The following is a 23,524-nucleotide window of genomic DNA, read 5'->3' on the forward strand; positions in this document are numbered from 1 at the left end:
TGGCCTGCAAAGTGAATGAGCCAAACTAAAAAGAAAGCAGAGCAAAACTTGGAGCCATGAGGTAAATTGGGCACAATATCCAGAACTTTTAGGGGGGGGGGGAACCTAGTTAAATGAATGTTTTTGCATCAGTGTCACACAGATCTGAATGTTGGTCCTCAGTTCACTGATCGATATTTGATTTTGTACTTTCACAACATCTGGCCCTGCCAAGATGCACAAACTAATTGGTTTAATTACACTGGAATTTTCTGTGTTTGTGACGTCAACTCTTCAATAACGTCCAGTCAGATTTTCTGTCACCGGTGGCCGTGCAAAACACTGTTCTCTCTCATTTCAGTAGTCTGGCAGGGCTCATTCTTGGTTACAGCTTCCATCTTACTGAAGACTAATTAAATGCAAAGTAATTAAATTATTGCATGAGAGAATCCTTCTGAGTAGTTTTAGATTTGACAAGATCACGTGTAATTGTGAGTAAAACTACCAGCGCTAATGAAATCACTCCTAATGGCACATTGACAGACACGCTGCAGGTTTTCACTTTTAACATGTCACAGCAGGAAATGCACGGTATTGTTAATAAAAATGTGAGGATTCAAATATTCTTAGTTTATCATTTGTTCCTCTTGTTAACTGTCTATACTGCCTATGAAAAGTCCTGTTTAGTCTAATTCATGTATGCAGTGTAGTCTAGTTTAATGTTTCTGTGCTATAGATGTGATAATGGTCGTGTTAAAGTCACGTTAAGACAATCCAGGGTCACACAAGTGTATAATAATGCTAGATAACGTCATTGACTCAAGTATAGACCACACAGTATACTTGCTTGTTAATACAGTATCACTTGACTGCATTTCAAATGTATGCAGATACAAAGAATGCTGCCAAATCAATACAGACACAGCATAGTACGGGGATATGGTTTTCATTTATAAGAGATGGTTTGCAATTTGCACATCAGTGCTGCACAAATTTATTAGACCACCTTTCATAAAAAAACAAGGAAAAAGAAACTATTTCAGCTGAATTCACTGGACTGAATCACATATTTATGCCCAAACATTGGCCTTCTCCGAGAAGTCAAAAATTAATAAATCATAACAGTGAACCAAGAAAACAAATTTTTCTGATCAGAAATGTAAGTAAATAACTGTAATTTGGCATTTTAATAAAAAAAAATGAGGTAATGTACAGTTTTTTACTGTTTTTCATCATTAAAATTAGCAAAAAAAAAAAGGTCATTTAGAACCTCTGGACAGATCTTCCTCTGACACAAGCAGATCATTTTTTCACTGTTCTCTTTCTTTCTCCGCACAAAATGATCACTTGAGAACATACTTTAATCTGTGTTTCACTATCACACACTTAAACCACACTCATGAGCTAAAACATGACAAATATCCTGCATACTTAACCTGCGATAGCACAACATCATTAAAGTTGTGCACTGGAGCACATCACTGTTTCACTTGCACGTCTCCGCCAACACTGGGGTGCTTGTCTATAGTTTGCCCCCCACGCCCCCAAACTATTTTATCCAGGTACCCACCGCTGTGACTAGGTGTTGCTCTCAAACCTTGCCATTTTGAATATTCTCTGCCCCATTTGTCTAACAATAACCATTACCATAAGCATTTCACCAGCATCAAACACAGTGACTCAAAGCCTGTTCATTTGAATCTCAGATCTTGAAATGCACTGTTTTTCTGAGATAATTTCACTTGTGATTGTTCATAATGTTTTGGCTCATCAGTACACTGTGGGGAAAAAAAGAAGAAAAAACAGAAAACAGAAAATGTTTTGGTAATTTTCTTCCAGCACATTACCCGTTTTTTAACAGCAAATTTCTGTAAATGGCAAAAAAAACAACGTGTGGTTTAAAAACATAAGTAAAAAAAATAATATGGAAAATTCCTTCATTTTAAAACAGCACATTTTACTGTATCTTTGCAGATTATTTTTACTGTGTATAAAGTTCAACATTTGTGGAATTACAATGGAAATGCTCAAATAATATAATATAGTAAGCCAACCTCATAATTGAGATCAAATACTTCAGCTACAGCAAACAGTGTGTTTGTAAAAGTGTCTTAATCTTGATAAAATTGTGCAGCAGCATGTGTGGAATACATGAATTCAGCTTGGTAAAACTGCAGCTTCTACACCACCTTTCTACTTTTATCTTATGTACTGTTGCAGACTGACCCATCAGATAATGAATTACCCGTGTGGGGTTTTTTTGCAACGTTTTCTGCAAAATCTACAGCAATTTTTTTGTTTGTTTGTTTGTTTTGTTATACAGCCTGTGAAAAAAAAGAAATTTGGCCTTGAGACATTGCTTCAGTGACCTTACCAACATTTCTATTTTTAATCTTCTCTAAAAACACCATGAGACCTTGAAACAGCGTTGAGTTCAGTTAGCAGGTGAAAGAAGTTCATCTGTATCTGTCCTTTCTTTGGTATGTAAACAAATGAACCTTACACAGGGTTCTCGTCAAAGTCTTGAAGTTTTGCTCTAAGGTTACTATTTACTCAGCAAAAGAATATGATTAAGATAATCAGCAAAGACATTATCATTTAGATTCATCTAGAATTTATCCTCTGCTGTTTAATGAGACAGTTTGATTAGCATCTCTTAACCTTGGGGTATGAAGTGGTTTTTAATTGGCTGACCTTGTCAGCTACCTTGAGTGTAGAGCTAGGGATTTCTGCAAAACTGAATATACGAGAATATTATCTAAAAAATAGTTGTTCCCTTTTTATTAGAATAATGATTTTTCTTAAATAAAATGGACACATTTCAACCCGGTATTTTCAAACTATTATCTCAGCAGGTTAACTATCTCCTCTGCAGGTAAATGGAGAGCCCAAAACACATTAAACTGTATTTTGTCCTTGTGGATGCCACAATTTTGAGCTTATCTGTCTGTTATTGTGACCTTTAAATAGTGCTGTGGCTGCAGTGCTGCCCATACAGAAATCCCATTTTTGTCTGCCCAGAGATGTCAATGTCCTAAAGAAAGGCCTATCACGGGGAAAGGTGTTTTCCTTAGATAAGTACTGAATACAGTCAAGGGAGTACAGGGTGTGAATTAAAATTAAGCACTTATATGATACAATCACAATTCCAACTCGGGATCCTACCGAGTTAGTGTTTATGTGATGACTGTGTGATGTGATGTCTGCTCGTGAGACTTAAAAAATTGTAAGATTGTGCCTTCCCATATTAACAACAGTCCATTTCTGGTAGTAGGGGAGAGCGGGGTAAGTTGTCACACTCTTCACACTGACTAACTTTTACTGAGCACCATACATCACAACGTAATAAATGTTTCACCAAATGAAAGACGGAAGTCTCGGGCACATATGATGTATTCATTACATTTTCATATCTTATCTCATTACGGAGTTGTAGACTGTTGAATGGAGAATGTGCACTTGTGACAATTTGCCCCATCGGCAGGTAAGTTGTCACACTAGATTATCTTAAAATATGAACACAAATACTTAATTATGATTATTGATTTTAATTGTTAAATTCAAACCAAAACTGGAAATTTGAACAATTATGCCAAGAGAATTTGGAAAAAAACAATTATTTCAATCCAATACACATTTTAATCAAAACATTAAGTAGAAAGAAAACTTTAGTTTGAACTTTAAACTCAAATGTTCTCTGGCTTGCACATAAATCCATCATAACTGAATGGAATGCTGCAAATAACTTGCTTTACTTAACATGTTTATCCTCTGAACAAAACAGATGCCCTATTTCTGATTAATCAGACTCAACTTCATAGTCACAATTCTGGAACACATAAATTGCCTGGCCTGAGGTGCAAGCATCATGGGCCCATTTGTTGCATTTCACGCATTTTACCCAGGTCTCTTTTGGACGACTGTTTGAAAATGGCTCCACACAGACAAGGCAGAAGCACTCTTCATCATCTGATGATGACTCTTGAATTATTTTTCTTCTTTTAGCTGCGTTGTTCTTCATAGGTCCAGATGTTTTCCCCCCTCGCGTCCCTCTTTTGAAACAGCTTTTTGCTAGATTCAGCCTTATTCTTTTCTTTTTCTAGTTGCTGCTTCACTGGCGTGTCGGTTAGAATTGCTGATTTGCATCGTTTTCTTCCTTTGCTGGATGGTTTTCGGCGGCCAGCTTTTGGATATGGCTGGATGTCCTCTGGAGTTGGTAGTCCGCTGTCAGTAATTGCAGTGCGGTAATTTATGTCAAAATCCTTTGCTGTACTTGTGATTGATTTGTTCTGCATCTTTACCTGCCTGACTGCCTTTAACATAATGTCAGGTGGTGTTCTGCCACGCTCTGTCTTTCGTTGATAATTTCGAACCATCTTACTTTCTTCCTTCCTTCCTTAATTCCTGCCTCTCCTTCCTTTCTTCAAAAACCTTATTACAAATACAAATGAATTACAATATCACAATTTTTTGGAGCATTTATTTGTACTGGGGCAAGTTGTCACATGTGACGACTTGCCCCAAAGTTAATGAGACAACTTGCCCCAAACTGACATTTATGCTAATTTTGGCTAAATGTCAGGGTTAGCTCAACATAGCACATCAGCTGAAGTATCAAAAGACACGTTAATGTCTCCTCTATTTTGTGTAAAATAATAATCTGTAACATCTATACCTAACAAAGTTGTACTGAAGAAAATTTAAAGTGATTTATTTTTCCTTTTAGGTCAAAAAAATAAAAAAGATGTGCTCACCTCAGATTAGAGCAGTCTTGACCACATGTGAACAGGAGGTTGACTATAGAAGAAGAAGTCACACAAAGTGGCTATTTCATTTTTGAGATAGAGCCTCTAGTGTTGGAGTTATGAACAGTGTGACAACTTACCCGTGTGACAACTTACCCCGCTCTCCCCTACATAATGCCTTCGTTTTTAGAAATGTGACAGAATCAAGTGAAATATCTGGATATGGCAAAAAAAAAAAAATCCACAGTATGCTGTTGATTGACACTATTATCTCAAAATGAAATGCACTATAGGAATCTCATGCAAATTGTAATGGATAGATATCTGCAAGAAGGCACAGCCTGTATAAAAGATAGATGCAGCCTTCAATATTAGCTTTAAAGCCAGCAGGGGAAATTCAGGGGGCTTCAAAAAGAAGCCAGTTTCTATCGATGTCTGTGAAAAAATGGCCCTCATCCTCGCTTGACTTGAGACCTCGGTAAACAATTTTCTAATAATACTCAGTCACCAGTCGCTTGAAATTATTTAGGATGACATTAATTTGTAAAGTATAGCCACATTTAAAGTAAAGTAGGTATTAAAAATAGGTGTGCTTTGGGCTGTGTGTGCCATTCCTCAGATCCATCCCTTGCAATATCACTTCTGGCTCCAAATCGAACAATAAAAATTAATAAATGTTTGGAAAACAACTCTGTTGCCTTTTCAATCAATGGTCTAATCAATAGAATAGAACAAATCATATCAATGAGCTCACAGAGAACTTCACACTGTTTCCCCCCTTCATCACTACAGAGCATTTTAGTATCTGTCAGCTCATTTTTGCTTTCAAAGCCCAGTTTTACTTTGCTGATTCACGCTCTCATCTTTCCTGTTTATTTCACCAGGCGGATATTTTAGTGACAAAACACAGATAAACCCATTCTTTGCTAGATGCCTGTTAGCACTCATCAGATAAAGTTAGAATGCAGCTGGTGAGCACAGCCAGGCAATTAGCAGCTAAAGAGCCTAAGTTATTCGATACCAAACTAAAGCAAAACTGACAGTGAATACTGCTTTTGGTTTCATTTGATAGACACAAGCATGGCTGCAAGTTGTCGCTAATGCTAATTAAAGTCTGCTGGATGCAACCAAATAGTGTTTTTAGTCCAAGAAGCTATTACTGATTAATTATCCCATTAGTTAGTTGTTGGCCTGGATTCACTAACTGCCATAATACGTTGCATTAATGTCATTAACACAAACCTTGTATGAAGATTTGTGTTAATGTGCAGTGAAACACAGTGAAAGTGTTCACCATGCGCTCTCGTTTTGTTTCATCTTGAGTGTGGTTTGTAAAGCTCTCAGTACGCTGAATAAGTAAAATGTCTGTGATGAACTGAAACATTCAAGTGTGACAAATATGCAAACAAAACTAAAGAAGAGGGAAATGCAACCCCATTTATTTCCAAATAAGTTGTGACACTGTGTAAAATATGAATAAAAACAGAATGCAGTGGTTTGCAAATTATTTCAGTTTAACTGATGATACTACAAAACTACAGTTTTAGTAACAGATCATTTATAAGGTAATTTTTATTTCAGCTGCAAAAGACCAGAAAAGCTTTGTAATGTTAAATAGTTAACATTTAATTAGTAGTAAAAACTTGTCTTTCTCTTGTTTTCACTTCAATACACTGTGAATTTTAAATGAACTGGATGTTATTCTCATTTTAAGAAACCTCCACACTTTATTCTAAACTAAGCTTCAGAGAACAACTTGTATTTCTTATTTAAAAGCCATGGAGCTGTTATAGACTTGCGAGAAGGGAGCTGGGTTTGTGTGAACTTGTTAGTCTTTGTTCTTTCCCTCTTCCTTAGGTTTTTTGCATATTTGTCACACTTAAATGTTTCAGTTCATCACAGATATGTTATTATTAAACAAAATTAACCCGAGTAAATTTAAAATAAAGCCTTTAAATTAGCTTATCTTTTACTAAGGGAAAAACCTATCCAAATCTTTGTGACCCTATGTGAATAAGTAATTTCCCTCATTAAAATAATAACTCATTTTACCAACAAGAACTGTAACCAAGCTTTTACAGTGACTTAAGTCTCATATTGCTGTGGAGGCGTTTTGGACCACTTTTCTTTGGAGTATTGTCATAATTCAGTCATAATTCAATTTTTAGCCATTCAGAATAGACTTGCTGGTATGTTTTGTATCATTGTGCAGGGCACAAACTGATAGCTGGAAGTTGTCCTTCAGGATTTTGAGGTAGAGAGCAGAATTCATGGTTCCATCAATAACAGCAAGTCGTCCAGCCCCACACCATCATGCTACCACCACCATGTTTGACTGTCGTCAGTGCACTCTTGGATTAATTTTGGTAGGCCGGCAACTCCTGGGAAGCTTTACCACTGTTCCAGTTGTTTTCCATTTGTGGATAATGGCTCTCACTGTGGTTCTCTGGAGTCCTCAAAGCTTTAGAAATGACTTTGTAACCCTTTCCACACAGTTAGATGTCAATGACTTTGTTTCTCAGCTGTCTTTTAGATCGCAGCATGTTGTTTATTTCACATTCCAGAATTTATATATATGAATGGAAAATATTGCATTTCTATTGTGATGAACTATTCCAAGTATTTCACTGTAAATATTTAGAAAATCCAGCTTGAAGTATGACTTGTATCACATGTCTCATGTCACCTAAAGACGGTCTGTATCTATGTTTTTTCTTTTTTTATTCATTTTTTAGACAAAAGTTGTAGATACACGACAGAAATGACTGATTAGCATTAACATTTACAGACAACCTCTGTTCAACACGTCTGGCTTTTGACTGTGTTGCCCTTCTGAAAAGCTCACCAGGTGTCCTCCCCTTGCCACACTGCTCCCCAAACAACCACTCATCTGCTTCCTTTAATGTCCGTGGGGCTGATAGGACACACTCATCTGACACGCTCGCAGCCCAGTCATCCCAAGCTGTCATTAAAGCATAAACCTCTACCTAAAGCTTTAATCCTCCTAACAGAGAGGACCTGGACTTCCCCAGTACCACAGCTCACTAACCTGGCAGTGAGTGCCCTCAGGACATCTGCTGATCTTGACTGGCCCCAGTGCACTGCATAAAAGGGCAACAAATTTTCCAACCTGAAAGCTAAAAAGTTGTTTTGTTATTAGATATGCAATGCCACAGTGGTTCGACAAGGTGCAAAATGTCAGTATTCTTCCCTTGGAACTGACCTTATACTGAAGAATGGAAACAAGCTGCTTTAGCACTTAAAAATATATAAAATTAATAAATAAATATGAGGGGAAACATCAGGAGGGCGCTGAGTGCCTCCTTTGATGTTTGCCTTTTATTTAGCTTTTCTCATATAATCACATTTATTACTTTAAATTTAGGAGCATAAAAATGAACTTGTAATGTATTTTCAAAGTGTCATTATTTTTTGAATGTATGGAAAAAAGACCTTTGGTCTGCACTCACAAATGGGTCTGTTTTAAGTGTACAAAGATCTCAGCATTGTAGGAAACATAGGACGTCATAAAAAAAACATAAAAGGCAAAAGCCAGCAGGAGTGATTTCACCAAATCAGTCCAGCCCCTTATAGACAACAGTGGCAGTATTGTTATGAATAATGTACATATGTGGTATTCCCCATATAATCAGACCTTCTAATTCATTCATTCACTCATTCATTCATTTAAATGTGATGCTTTAAAATTACAAAACCTTTTCTACAGGATTTGGTAGTTGTCAAGCTGGAGACATTAAGTTGTGCAGCTCACCAGGATTAAACTAATACAGTGCATATAATTCCCCGTTGCTTCCAAGTTTTCCATGTTTGGGATCACTCTTGGTTCACACATTTTCATCCTTTGATTTACAAGTCTGCAAAGGTGACGAAGAATCCAATGTCAGGTCTCAGTCACTGATGAAGGCAGCTTTCACATTTGGTGTGTGTTACGGCCCTAGCTGGGCCTCCTGATACTGCCCTTGTGTGGGCGTGGTGTTTTTCTCCGCCTCCTCCTCTTTTGCTCCACCCCCGTCTCTCTCTTGCTCTTCTCTCTCCCCAGGACACAGCTGCTGCTCATTGGACTCATTTACCACCTGGGCCCAGTCAGCAATCACCTCTCGGAGGTCATATAAGCTGGGGATGAGCTGTGAGCAGGGTGTGGGGTGTTCTCTGGTGTCTCTGCGTTGTGTGTGGGTAACCTGCTCAAAGTGTGGAGTTGTGGAAACAGCATAGCTGCTTTGTGTGAGTAGTGTGGGCTTGTGAGCCTTGCCTGCTCAAAGTGTGGAGTTGTGGAAACAGCATAGCTGCTTTGCGTGAGTAGTGTGGGCTTGTGAGCCTTGGCAGCAGCAAAGCCAGCTGCTGTTAGTGACAGGGTGAGCTTGTGGGCCCCTGGAAGTACCTCCTCGTGGTGTGGAGTTTTTGTTTGGTTATTGTGTTCTTTGTTGTTGCAACCCTTTTTTCTCTTTTTTCCAAGTGTTATTGGTAAAACGGCGTTGCCGGCTCTTTATGTTAAAATGATCTATAATAAAGACTATTTTATTTACTGAAAACACTGGTCTGTTTTCCTTTCATTCTGTTCTGGACTCATTTGTTACTGGTCCCCTCACTCACATGCCTAGACCCTTTCGGGGGGAACGTAACAAAGTGGGGGCTCATCCGGGATATGAATGGAAGGAACAGCAATTGAGTTTTAGTGAGTTGTTTGCCGGTGGCTTGTTTAGTTGTATTGTATCTGCTGCGGTCTCTCTCCAGTTAGCAAAGGGGAGTGTCTAGCTGAGCGTAAGCTCCTCCTTCGGGCACTCATTTTTTTTATTTTTTCTTTGTTATTTTCGGAGTCATCCCGGGTGGGGATTAGTTCCCTGTCGGGGGTAGGCTTGTCGGTGCTTTGTGCACTTGACGCTTAGCCTTTAAAGTTGCCTCGAGCCTGGTACACTCCAGAAGCTAACTAGGCTAAGATTTTAGTAGGCAGGTCTGGGGAGAGGGTTGGCGGTATTTTTATTTATTGGTTAACCTGTGGCCACACTTTTCCCGCCTGTTTCTCATTTGTGTATTGGAGGTGGTGCTTCTTTGTTGTTATTGTTAGCCTCAGGTAGTTTTTGTTTTAGAGTCAATGGCTACCTTTGATATTGCAGTGTTTAAGGGTGAGCGTGGTGCAGCGTCTCAGCCCGTTCTGCAGGCGCCAGCTCAAGCTGTAGGTCCATTGGTGTCGACACCTGTTGATCAGGGGCTGCCTGAGGACAAACCCATGACAGTGCCTCGCTTCGAACCCCTCTCCATTGAATCAGGTGAAGGCTCGAAGCTGGATGCTATGCTCCGTGTCCGTCTGGCTCGTCTCCAGCTGGAGAAGGAGCAGCGTGAGAGAGAGTTCCAGCTGAAAAGGGAGCTAGAGCTTAGGCGTTTGGACGCGGAACTGGCTAGGGCTAGGGAGGTTGAGCTGATGAAGGTGGAGGTGGAGGCAGAGACAGCTGTGAGGTTGCGACAGCTGGAACTCCGGCAGGTTTCCCTTCCTTCGACCGCCTCCATTCGTCAGGCGGACACCCCGTTTGACGTAGGGAATAACAGTCGTCTGGTTCCGATGTTCCGTGACACTGAGGTCGACAGCTACTTCGAGTCGTTTGAACGAATAGCCACGGCCTTGCACTGGCCACGGGATTCATGGGCCATCTTGCTCCAATGTAAGCTGGCGGGTAAGGCTCAAGAAGTTTGTTCCTCGTTGTCAGCTGAGGACAGCTTGGACTATGACAAGCTGAAAAGGGCTATCCTGCTGGCCTATGAGCTGGTCCCAGAAGCCGATAGGCAGCGTTTCCGGGGGTTGAGAAGAGGTCAGGGTCAGTCCTATCTTGATTTCGCCAGGGAAAAAGGTGTTCTTTTCGATCGGTGGTGTGCGGCCTGCAAAGCCACTGACCTGGCTTCGATCCGGGAACTAATGCTCATAGAGGAATTTAAGAACTGCATTGCTGAGCGCATCGCGGTATATATCAGTGAACAGAAGGTTTCCTCATTACAGCATGCTGCAACACTGGCTGATGAGTTTGCCCTCATCCATAAAACCAGTGTCATTAAGCACGACCGACGCGATGACCTAGTGAAGGTTAGTGATGTGCCAGCTACACAGTACCGAAAGGGTGAGGTACTTGTGTCCCATTCCAGTGTGAAACGAAAGTGTTTTTTTTGTTTAAAGTCTGGCCATTTAATAGCAAATTGTGGAGCCTACAAACAGAAACAGTCAGTCTTGAGAGTTAGGAGTGTGCCAGCTAACAAAGCCGATACAGGTGTGGTTTCAAGAGCCAAAACAAAGCTCTGTTTCTTCTGCCACAAACCTGGCCACCTGATTGCTCACTGTTTGAAAGCAAACTCAAAGCAAAATCGATCTGCTTTCAAAAGAGTGAACTGTGGTTCACAAACCGACAAAGTTGCCAGTCCTAGGCAACAGTTGGAGCATAATTGCTCAGTGGTGTCATTTGGTCACTGTCAGAGATCAACTAATTGTAATCTGCCACCTGATGACGGTCTCTCGGGTCCAGATGACCTACAGTGTGATAGATTGTGTGTGACACAACCATTTCAACCTGCACCTCTGGCTAACCAGCATGCCTTTTGCCATGACCTAGCGAAGAAGCGTCAGAGAAGTGTTGCTGTAAGGCCTTCTAGCTGCCTGATGGGTTCTCCATATGTGATGGCTCAAAAAACATTTGGCTGTCATTTGGGACACTATGTTGAGGGACTTGAGCCAACCCCGTGCAGTGTTTTCAACCCATCAAAAAGGTCTTGGCAGATTCGGCAGGGTATGCCTAACCGTTATTATGGTGGATGGTAGGTGATATGTTTAAAAGCTGGGTAGGACGTTCTATGACAAACCACTGGTTTGTAATTATGGGAGGGGGTGTTACGGCCCTAGCTGGGCCTCCTGATACTGCCCTTGTGTGGGCGTGGTGTTTTTCTCCGCCTCCTCCTCTTTTGCTCCACCCCCCGTCTCTCTCTTGCTCTTCTCTCTCCCCAGGACACAGCTGCTGCTCATTGGACTCATTTACCACCTGGGCCCAGTCAGCAATCACCTCTCGGAGGTCATATAAGCTGGGGATGAGCTGTGAGCAGGGTGTGGGGTGTTCTCTGGTGTCTCTGCGTTGTGTGTGGGTAACCTGCTCAAAGTGTGGAGTTGTGGAAACAGCATAGCTGCTTTGCGTGAGTAGTGTGGGCTTGTGAGCCTTGGCAGCAGCAAAGCCAGCTGCTGTTAGTGACAGGGTGAGCTTGTGGGCCCCTGGAAGTACCTCCTCGTGGTGTGGAGTTTTTGTTTGGTTATTGTGTTCTTTGTTGTTGCAACCCTTTTTTCTCTTTTTTCCAAGTGTTATTGGTAAAACGGCGTTGCCGGCTCTTTATGTTAAAATGATCTATAATAAAGACTATTTTATTTACTGAAAACACTGGTCTGTTTTCCTTTCATTCTGTTCTGGACTCATTTGTTACTGGTCCCCTCACTCACATGCCTAGACCCTTTCGGGGGGAACGTAACAAACACAAACACAACAACCAAAAAGTGTGAACAGAAAATAACCCCTTTTTTTTTTAAATGAAAACTCACAGGCATTTCTTGTTGTGTCAACATTTTTTAAATCATTTAACACAGAAACATCTGTGTTTACTGACATCTTTAAAATAAAAGTTGGAGTTTAGGAACATACGGTACAGAAGCTGAAGCTGGGATGATCTTGTTTGTAAAACTGGGAAAGGAAGAACTGATGTGTATTACATATATTACTGTGGGGATTACCTGTGCCTGCAGGGTGTCCTAGCTTTGAGAGCGCAGCTTAAGACTTACCCACCAATGTAGCATCGCACCCGTGTAGCATTGATGGACAGCCTAAAAAACCAGGGGGCCTCTAGTGAGGTGCCTTATTAACTGTAGCACCTTGTGGAGCCACACAGAACTTTGTTGTTTGCTCACACACCTCTGTTGGATTAATTCTTGATGGAGTTCTCCTTTAGAAAAATGTATGCAAATAGGCAAAACACAAGACGGCTGAGACGTACATTCATCAGTTTGACAGCGCATTTGCAACACAATGAAACATGCTGCAAATACTGAGATGCCATTACAAAAGGCAAGCCAGTTAAAAAACAATGCTACACATGTGTCTTCAGACTGTTTGTTTGCAGATGCAGGCCACTGAAGGAAGCACAACCACGAAACAGACACACTGAGGTGCTTTTGAAAAGTGCTTTATTCAGCTACATTTGTAAGCTGTGTCCAACTCAATCTTCACCTTTTTCGTTATACCCTGTGAACTTGTAAGGTTACACAGCGCAGAGCTTCGTATTTTAGAATCAGTATGGAGACCAAAACATTAAAATTTGGTTTTCAGAAGAAAAGAAAAAGAAGACCCAGAGTGTGCAATACAGCATACAGTACAAACAAGGGTTTCATTCCAGCCATTTTATCATCGAGTATTTGTTCAATGTTTGAAATGTCTTTGCGCTTAATTGTTGCATGCACAACACCCTTCCTTCTAATATCTGCACACTTATCAGTGTTAAGACTATAGGGGGTATATAGAATCATTTCAAACCTCATTTAACACTGAACCATACCCCTTTCCGAAGCTCAAATTGCTCACCATGGAGCAGCAGAATGGCTCCAGACATTCATTAGCTTAATGAAAACAGGCCACTCTTCTCCTACCACCCAGCGAGCGGCTTCCCGATGTAGCCACAACGACCATCTGCTCTCCAGCTCCCTGCCAGCTATAGGATAGTCCTGTCAAAGCAGCTGAAGAAAGGCATCCACAAAGGCGCCTTAATCATTCAGATCAGAGGACAGGCAAGGACAGCAGATTTTTTTTTCTTCATATACACATCCCCTGGCGCCTCAAAATCCTGGTTGTGGCATTCACTTGTGGTGTTAATGATGTTCATTAAAATAAGTCAGCCCGGCACAAGATAGATGGAAAATTAGTGTCTGTTTCATAAATTGACGGGACACTTTAGGTTGAATAAGCTGAGCGAGCAGTTATTGGAGTTGCGTTGCAGCAGCTGCACACAGCTGGCAGTAAGGTTATGAGCTCTTCTCACGGTAGGAGAACCTGCTTTGTGAAAAGGTTAATGTCATTTTAGGGCTGGACAGAGTGTGTTGCAGTAGGCGGCTGACCACCTGTTCAACTCCGGAGGTGGTCTACTTTTAATCTCACCTAACAGGAAACATTTGAAAGTCGAAGCTGGGTTTTTTAACAATTAAAAATTGTGTGTTAAGTAGTGTTAATAGTCATCCCCACCCATGTTTTCAAAAACTGCCAGACTCACTGCAGTCGCGTTATGAGTTTTACCTTTTAATAACTGGTAATCTCAGCAGTGTTGTGGCTACCCAGAGTTACTTTTCTCAGTATGAACACTAGCTGGTGCACAGTAAGAGGGAAATGATAGCCCCAAGGCTTTAATCTAATAGTTTGTCATCAGGATAGTATTACTTAATTTCCCACTGGGAAGAAAGTCATTATTTCTGACTTTATCTCAGCACTGACCTCTGGAACAGTCTCAGGAATATTATTGGTTTGAGTCCATGTTCCCATTCGTTTCCTTTCTCTTAGCATGACTTCGATGACGCCACTAAGACGCATGACTATCGAGGGCATGGAGCAAGCACAGGACAGACACATATGCTGGAATGAAGATGAGAGTTGCATTTACCTTTAATGTGCTACACACAGAGCACCATTATATTGATTTATTACAGGCTACATTTCAGCTTTTTCTCACATGATAAATGATCAGTGGAATGTGAGGTTATATCGATAATAGATAACTAATGGCCAGCGGTGATCTTTCATGGTTAACCTTTTCTCTGAAAAGATCAAATCCCTTTTACATGCAGCACGTAAAAAGAGAGGATGCTTAGAAAACAGTTATATGGAAATATAAATCAGCTTTTTAACTATTAATTCTCTTCTTAGGTATGCAGGACACTCTGATAAGGTCTCTCATTGCCATTATTCTCCTCTTGCATAGTTTAATTTTGTAGGGAAGCTGCTGGGACCACGGGGAAATTCTATGAAACGATTACAAGAGGAGACAGGAGTGAAGATGTCCATCCTTGGCAAAGGGTCCATGAGAGATAAAGACAAGGTAAGGCGTCTATCGATTGGTGCTGAGATATAGCTGTTTGGCTGATCAAAGATAAATATTTACAAAGACAAAGCTCTTGAAATCCTACCAAAAGCACAGTGGAATATTTTAACCAACACCATCTGAGCAGTAACTGAGATGAATAACACCCAGAATAAAATTAATAGCTTTCACTTGACAAACATATGTAGGCGAAAAATGGGAATGTTTTTCTGTGTTGTTTAATAGCATATTCTGTAATCGTCAATTATGAAGGCAAAGTAATGAATCTCTTTGCCAAAGTCATTTATTCTGCTGACATGTGGTCCCCTGGAGCCAAACTTATCCGAGCGTGTACACAGACAGCCTGCTGGATCTGGTATTCACGCTCATAACAGGTCGCACTGTGCTGCTCTAGAGTTACATTGCTATTATTACTGTAGCCTCTGATTCAGACATTCAGACATGACAAAAGACTTTCAGCCTTATCGCCTCTTTGGTGAAACTAGAGCTGCATTTCAATACATCGAGTACATATTGAGGGCAAAACAGTGCAAAGGCTGTTGGAGCAACTTTACAGAGGCTTTAACTGATTTCATTTTTTACACTTTTTTCCCTCTTTTTTTACAAGACATTTGTTATTCGAATTTACAGCTTTCTTCAGGTTTATTGAACTCGTGTAGCTTATAGCATGCTGCATAAAGTTTGGCTGTCCAACACTGCTGTTTCCTTTCACTGTCAGCATTCCCATAGCTTTGTTTGCAGCTCGCAGTTATGTGCAAAAACAAGTTCTTAAGTGTCTTTGGAGAGCACTTCCTCAGGAACATATAGCAGACAGGCATAGTTAGAGAACAACCTGTGAACATGGAGGAGCACTTAGCAGCAGGGGTTTTCAGCACATACATCACTGTTTAGTTTGGATCACCCACAAAGCAGGACAAGAACACACTACAACGGACAGTCAGGACTGCAGAAAAAAATCACCAGTGTCACCTTGCCCTCCATTCAGGGCTTATAAAAAAAAATCCAGAATCAGGAAATGAGCACACCCTGAACACGGCCACCTCCAACTCTTCCCCTCTGATTGGTGCTGCAGAGCACTGAGCACCAAAACAACCAGACGTCTGTACAGTTTCTTTCCACAGGCTGTCACTCTGATCAACACTTAAATCGCTCACATGGTGTCTGTACTAAACAGCCACCATACCTGCTACAAAAGCACGCTGTATATACTGTATGTTGTATATTCTATATACTACATACATACTGTCAAGTCCTCAAAGAAGAACACGTATTGTTATTGTCTGTTTGTCTATTGTGTTAAGTCCATTGAGTGCAGCAAAGAAACGGGAGATCAATTTCTTTTGTGTGTACACAATAAAAGTGATTTGGATTCTGTTGATATTTAACAGAAAGATAAAAACATGAACTTCCAATAAATGCCACTGGAACAGTAAATGTAATTATGTTTAATTAATTACATATGATTATGTAATTATGTTATCATCAATAACGTAATCGCAGGACCAGAGAGACTTAAACCCCTCAAACAAATCTGTTCTAATGTTCATCTGTGTAAATTATATACAGTCCATTTAATAACTGTTCTGATTAAGGTTATGAATACGTGTATTACGCAGCCTTTAGATCATATACTTGCATCTACATACACACAGACTGATGCTTAAAATAATTTAAGCATGTCCAGCTGAAGTTATGCTGTGACCCTTAGATTTTCAGTATAGGAGTTTTAGGATGATCTTGATATGTACTTAGCCATGTATGCCCAAACTAAAGAAGCTTCTGTTTTTAGACATGAACAAGTTTGATTTTTTTTTCACACTTTCTTTTAAGATAACACGCAGCAGAAAATAGCCTGTTTCACACAGAGTCCTACCATTTTAAAAAAACTCAGTAGTGTGATTTAGACAAGCTGTCAGGATAGAGCGTGCACACGTGATGGTCACCTGCTGGAGATGAATGCACCAGACAGTTAGCTGCTCTATTCGCACATCAGCACAGTCTAACATCACACAGTGTTTTTATTAGAGAGCTGAGAGGCTAACGTCCAGTCTGGCTGCATTAGACGTTATGATTCTCACATGCACCTCGAGTCAGGTAATGTCTAGATATGTTCAGCTCTGCAGTACATGTCTGGAAACAGCATTATTAATACAAGACACATGCAGTTATTAATATTTATTTTACCAAGATCAATATTAATGCTATACATGCAAACACATTTTTTTTTAAAATGGACCAAATAGATTGAGATTATCTGCAGAATAGATGAAATCAGTCATTTTCTGTGTGATAATACCAAATATCAGTTACAGAAAATTTATATAACTGAATAACTGAGACTAAGTAATAAGTGTTTAAACTTTGTATTGTAAATAGAAATTAATACAATAAAAGTGACCTTTTATGGACCTAATGGTGAGATGGAAAGTCTTCCTTTTGAAGGCACTGAGATGAGGATATTTTTTTTGCACCATCTAATTCTTGGATGTACCTTGGCTGGTGCAGGAGTTCATTTACAATTTTGGCTTACTGCCACTAAGTCCATTGAGTTTGCTCATGTGCTACATTAACTTGTCTTTGGTGTGCTAAATTAAGTAAAGAGGCACTAAAATGTTAATAACAGTCAAACTGTCAGCAACATAACAGTTCATTTACCTGCATGCTTTGCTGAGATTGTTATACTGAGCAAGCGGCAATTTTAATGTTCACTATGTCCCCTGCTATGTCGCTGACATGGAAATTCATCTTGAGGAAGACACGTGTTGTTTTTCTAGTCCTTGTCCTTATAAAGTCCCCGGCTGTATTCACCCAGCACACAGGACAATAATAGACTCTTAACAGTTGACTCTTACCAACAATGGCTACATAATGATCTGATTTTGCTTGGTGTTATCTGAGGGGTATTGATTTTGTGTACGGTCTAGGCAAGTCTGAGGCATTCTGTGATGAGACTGGCTCCCAGAGGTCCTGAGTGAAAGGCTGGCAGCCTTTCAAGGCATCTGGCCACAAGGCAGTGTCGAGCAGACGCCGCCAAAGCCCTATTACATTCAAAAGCACATTGCCTACACACATTTCTGCCACCTTATCCAGTTCCACATTTAGAAGCATCAGCCCAGCAGTAGGGTAAGGAGGGTAGGCTGGGAACATTTTCACAAGAGCACCTCACAAGCTAATATTAAACCATATGCTCAATATTACACTTCGTGTACAAGTAAGAGTTTATGTGGTGCTTAATCATAGAGTTGAAAAGTCCTTATTTCACCTCTCTGGTTCCAGACTATTTCCTGGTAGTCAAGGTTAACACCGCAGGCAGGACAGAATATTGTTTATATACACAACATATAATCCTTACAGCAGTGAACCACACAATAGCTTCAATTAAGCAGGCAGTCACGCTATCTAGCGTTTCAGGGACAAATTACTGTACCAGCTTGCAGACAGATTGGTCTGCCCACATGCATGTTTTGATCAGATACACAATAACCTAGGCTCGCTGACAGAGAAAGTGAAAAATGATGACATCTTGGGAGAAATTTTTAATTAAAGCCGGCTTCTCCCAGAGGGAAGGCATCGGCTCTGTGATGCAAGGACAAAAGTTTGAAGCCCCAGATTGGCTGATAAAGTAAAGTGCATGAGTGGCACTCTCACTTCTCTTAACAGCCACCATCAAGGTGTCCTTGAGAAAAGCACTCAATACCCAACTGTTGCAGCGAAGGATGAATGAAAACAGGTTTAAAAAAAAATCCTTAGTCAGTCTTTATTCTGACATGACTGAATATTCTGTACATTGTTCAGAATGCAGCCGCTGCGTTTGTAACTAGTACAAGTAGAAAAAAGGCCTCACATCACTTCTGATTATTTGTTAAATGTGGAATTGATTTAACGCTCCTTTTAAAACACAGTTACCACTTGCCCCGAGCTATACTGCAGATCTTTTAAGCCGTTAATGTCAGTGTGAAGCCTAAGGCAGGTCTCTGCAGGGCCCGGGTGAAGAATTAAAGGTGCTCCTGTGAACAGAGTCTGGAGGAGTTTTGTGTGGGAGTCTGTATTGAAAACATGTTTACTTCGGTGCACAATGTAAGATTGAGATCAGCGCAGTGTGCCCTATCCAAACTGAACTTTCTCTCCTGAAATTCTTTCTTTTTGCCCTGCATCTTTGCTAAATGTGCAGTGCTGCGTTGCTTTAAAGCAGTGGTTGTTATTATTTCCCTGGCATGACTTTCTCCATAAGCTGACAAAAACTCACTTCCATATCCCACAGCTTTTACCAAATATTAACAATGATAGGGGAAATGACTACTAGAAAAGCATCCAGCTGGAATTCTAGCAAGAATGGAGATCAGTGTGATAGCTTCAGCAAGCATTTGTTCATTTTCCCATTTAACTTAATTTTGATGGATATTTTCCTCTGGCAATCCATTACCTTTCTCTTCCATCTCAGAATATTTATTGAAAGGTTAATGCCTCACCTGTCCACCAGGAGACCTCACTCTGTCTGCCTGCTTAGTACACCTGCTCCTCAACCACCCTGAAATCTGCAATAAACACATAACAAAAAACTGATATCAAAATTAATAATTAATCAAACAGCTCTTTGATAATCCAGCAATTTATGCAGTAGTGCAATTACTATGTGTTAACCCGAAGCTTGTATTGTGCTCTTTCAGTCAAGACCACTACAATAAAAAGACCATTCTTCAACATGAAGTAAATGATATCTGGCGGCATGACTCTGTTCAGGGACCCCCTTCGCGCCTGGCATGTGCAGACGTGGAAAGCATAATGCGGGGAGAGCACACCTCCCCGCCCTTTTCCATCTGCATACACGAGGAGCTTGAGGCAGGGAGAATGATGGGAAGCCCCCGGCACAGAACTGATCAGTGACAATAGATAAGACATAAAAAGCATGAAAAGGAGGAGCTGGGGTGGAGGTGGCGTTCCAAAGCAGTTTACAGATGTGCAGCATCTGTAGGGAGGATAAATGGCGCCTTGATTTATTCAAATTAAACATTTATATTAAAGATATTAATTTGGTGAATTTCTAAAAAAAACACACAAAAAACTTCCCTTCCTCTTCTATTTTTTACAGGAAGAAGAATTAAGGAAAAGCGGGGAGGCCAAATACGCCCATCTGAGTAACGATCTGCACGTTTTAATTGAGGTCTTTGCTCCACCTGGAGAGGCCTATTCCCGCATGAGTCACGCCTTGGAGGAGATAAAGAAATTCCTAGTACCAGTAAGTTTAATACTTTACACGATTTTTCTTTGTAATTTTTATTCCTACACCGTCCTGTACAGTACAAACAAGCGCATTTACTGCTGACTTGACCATTTCTTCATCACCCTTATTAGCATGCAGCAGTACTGAGTTTACAGTATCGGGGGTTTGTTTAAATAAGAGGAAGATACGAGCGTGAAGCTTTTCTCTGCATTACAACTACCGTTCGACACTACATGCCCTTAGTTACAAATGAAAAATAATGTATTCAGCAATTAAAGTGCAGTATGGAACAACTTCCAAGACTCCAGCAACCTAGCCTGGAGAACTTAGCAATAATTAATGTGCATGTTGTGTACTCTCGCTGAGTTTAAGCTGTAAATATTAATCAAGCTTTGCAAATGTGACAAGTCTAATAGAGGAGCTGTGCTGCATGAGTCTGCTTTATGAAGTTCATGCTTCTTGCTATACTGAACCAATATTCATGCAAGAATTTTGTCTTGGTGGGCCAGGAGGATGATGATACCGCACTGAACAAAAGCAGCTACTAATGACTTCACAAAGTCTGCCAAAAAACAGTAGGGAAGTACCTGATTATAGATCCGCTCCTGATGTTTCTGTGTGCACGCTTTTAGGGAGAATGCTCGAAAACAGTGGTTAAACACTCCATCAGAAGTTAAGCTAAAAGCCAAGAGAATCTATTTATGTGTTTGTTGGCTGGTGAAAGGGAAAACTGATGGGAACAATTTTACCACTTTCAGTTCCTTGGTGCATTCTTGCTGCTCCTAACACAAACTTGTGAACATGTGACTCATTACCAAGTGGTGCAAAACAACCACGAGAACTTACCCGTGCTGTAAAGTGTTGCATGCAAAGCAATTAGTTGAACCTTTAGCAGCTTATGTTTAAACCTGCTTTTCTAAGCCTTTTCCCCCTTAGTTTCCTATTTTTGCACCTGTGAGAAACTCAGTAATCTCTTCTAAAAAAGGACCCCTCTTACTTTTTTTTAGTAAACTGCATTATTTGATGCTAATCAGTGTGTACACAGGACCAGCCGTGATATAGGACTAGTTGTTTTTTAATATATCCACTCATTCAGAGATTTTAGGTTAGTTATTTTAGATCTTTTGTAAAGATTTGTCTGCAAAATGACCTGGGAAAGAAGCTTTTAATTGCAGTAATCCGAAAATGATTACCGTGGAAGTACATTTTGGGCAGGTGGATGTTAACAAAAATGCTCCTTTAATCCAAAATGAATGCAAGATTAAGAAAACTGTTAAATGTTGCTAGTTAATCAGACATTTCCAACACTAATTTCACGCTGAGTTAGAAAAATAAACCCCGTATTTACTGAAATTTGAAAAAAACACAACGCAGTAAGGTAGGCAACATCAAAATTCAGCTTACACCTTCTCCACATGACAATAAAATCACATTAAAAAAACTTTAGTACCAATTTCAGAGCACATGTCCGCTGCCTCGGGAATATTATTAGGATTTTGCAAATAAACTGCACATAATGCAACACAGCAGGCATCTGTCAGTAGTAGTAGTGACAGATGTTTCACGCCTCAGGTGAGGAGTGGCATATACATGTCCTGCTATTTTTTTTTTTAATTGCTGCATAATGCATTAGGAGCTGCATTGTAAAACATGTTGTCAGAGACGTGCTCTGATAAATCGTGAAAAGCAACATATGGTTACAGGTGTATTTGCGGTGTACTCATGCATATGTGAAAGAAAAGTTGGATGAAGCCTTTGTGGACCCAGAGTGAGCTGAGCAGTGTCTAGTAGCCGAAACCAAGTAAAGAAACCAAGCTTAGCAATGCTGTCTTTAAAGACACAACTATAGTAGAACAGGATGCACAGTGCCAGAGCACTACAAAATGAACTCTAGCAGGCCACTGGTATGAATGCCTCTAACCAAACAAACACAAGCAACTTTCATGAGGGAGGCCAGAGGCCCAGACGTCGTCTAATGAGCTCTGTGCTCACTGCTCAATACTATGGGAGCAGATTGGCCTTTGCCATAAAATACCAGAATTGGCAGGTCCACCACTGGTGCCCTGTGCTTTTCACAGATGAGATCAGATTCACCTTGTGCACATGTGAGAGTCATGAAAGGGCCTGGAGAAGCAATGGAAAACTTTATGTTGTCATTGTTCAGCATGCCCAGTTTTTTGTGGATCAGTGATGGTCTGGGGAGGCACATCCATGGAGCGATCCACAGACCGCTACAGGCTAGGCAACGGCACCCTGACTGTTGTCAGGGACCTATTGTCAGACCATATGCTGGTGCTATAGTTGCTGGGTTCCTCCTAATGCCAGAGTATCCAGGCAGTTCCTGGAGAATGAAGGAATTATACCATTGATTGTGCCTGCCTAACATGAATCCAATAGTACAAATCTGGAACATTATGTTTCCGTCCAACCAACATTGCCAGGTTGTGCATCAGACTATCTGGAAGCTCAGTGATGCTGTGGTCCAGATCTGGTAGAAGATCAAAGGACCACATCATCAGGAACATGCCCACGCTTTGTCAGGCATCTATACAAGCACGTGGGGGGGGGGGCACACAAACTACTGAGTATTATTTTGAGTTGCTGCAATGAAATTTCCTTCTATAGGTTAATACATCATATTTCTATCAAATGATGCAGCATCCTTCTGTTTCTAACACATCCCACCCCATATCATTATAGCACCCAGCATGTTTTTTCCCATTGAGATCTGATGTGTTTTCAAAATGTTCCTTTAATTTTTTTTCCTTTTTTTAAAAAAAGCCCTAAAATATCCATCTCCTAAGAAACTTGGCAGCTGAAAAATGGGGGAAAAAAAGAAAAACCCCAAAGCCACAACAGTCTCTCAAGAGCACACTCCCAGCAGTATAGCAGAAGTTTACTCGGTCCTTCTCATCTTCACTTGTCTCTTTGGTCTCTCTTTGCCGAGTCTCCTGCTATTGCCAGAGCTCACTCCTTCTCTGTGCCAGGCATTCATCCCAAGAAAACAACTCCATGGCCTCCCAGCCCTGGGTGCCTTTGCCCATCTTTTTTTCCTTGCTTTGTTGTGGCGCTCTCTTGTCTCCATTTTTAAACATGGTTGACAGGGCAAGTGTGCCTCATTGCATTCATTTGGTAGATGCTGGAAGGACGTTAGACAACCCCCCAAAAAGTTTCAGAAAACATACAAATATCATACCAAAATAAAAACATGAAAACTATAAAATAATAAAATCTATTAGCAGTAAAATATTACGATGTGGCACCAGGTGACACATTAACCAAAACTTGCATCACAGGTTTCTTGGATTGGTTGTTAGTATAATTAACTACATAGGGACCCATGCTGAATGTCAAATTACTGTAAAGAAAGATCAAACTTGTTTTTCGCACCCTTCTTCTTTCTGCTCTGATTGACTCTCTGTTGGAGCTGGCCTCAAGTGGCCATTTGAGGAACTGCAGTTTA

General features: G+C 40.5%; 1 protein-coding gene across 4 annotated transcripts in view; it reads left to right on the forward strand.

Annotated features, from left to right (window-relative positions):
• The window catches only part of khdrbs2 (KH domain containing, RNA binding, signal transduction associated 2), a 91,235-nt gene that overhangs the window by 29,009 nt on the left and 38,702 nt on the right, over positions 1-23,524 (forward strand). For 3 of the 4 annotated variants that reach the window (XM_080868266.1, XM_080868265.1, XM_080868268.1), the window contains 2 exons: positions 14,721-14,837; positions 19,930-20,076. In XM_080868266.1, coding sequence (XP_080724392.1) covers positions 14,721-14,837; positions 19,930-20,076 — 264 coding nt within the window. The remainder of the gene's footprint in view (positions 1-14,720; positions 14,838-19,929; positions 20,077-23,524) is intronic. The other variant, XM_080868267.1, reaches the window with a different exon arrangement.

This window comes from Rhamphochromis sp. 'chilingali' (genome assembly GCF_963969265.1).
Source record: "Rhamphochromis sp. 'chilingali' genome assembly, chromosome: 20".
NCBI lineage: Eukaryota > Metazoa > Chordata > Actinopteri > Cichliformes > Cichlidae > Rhamphochromis > Rhamphochromis sp. 'chilingali'.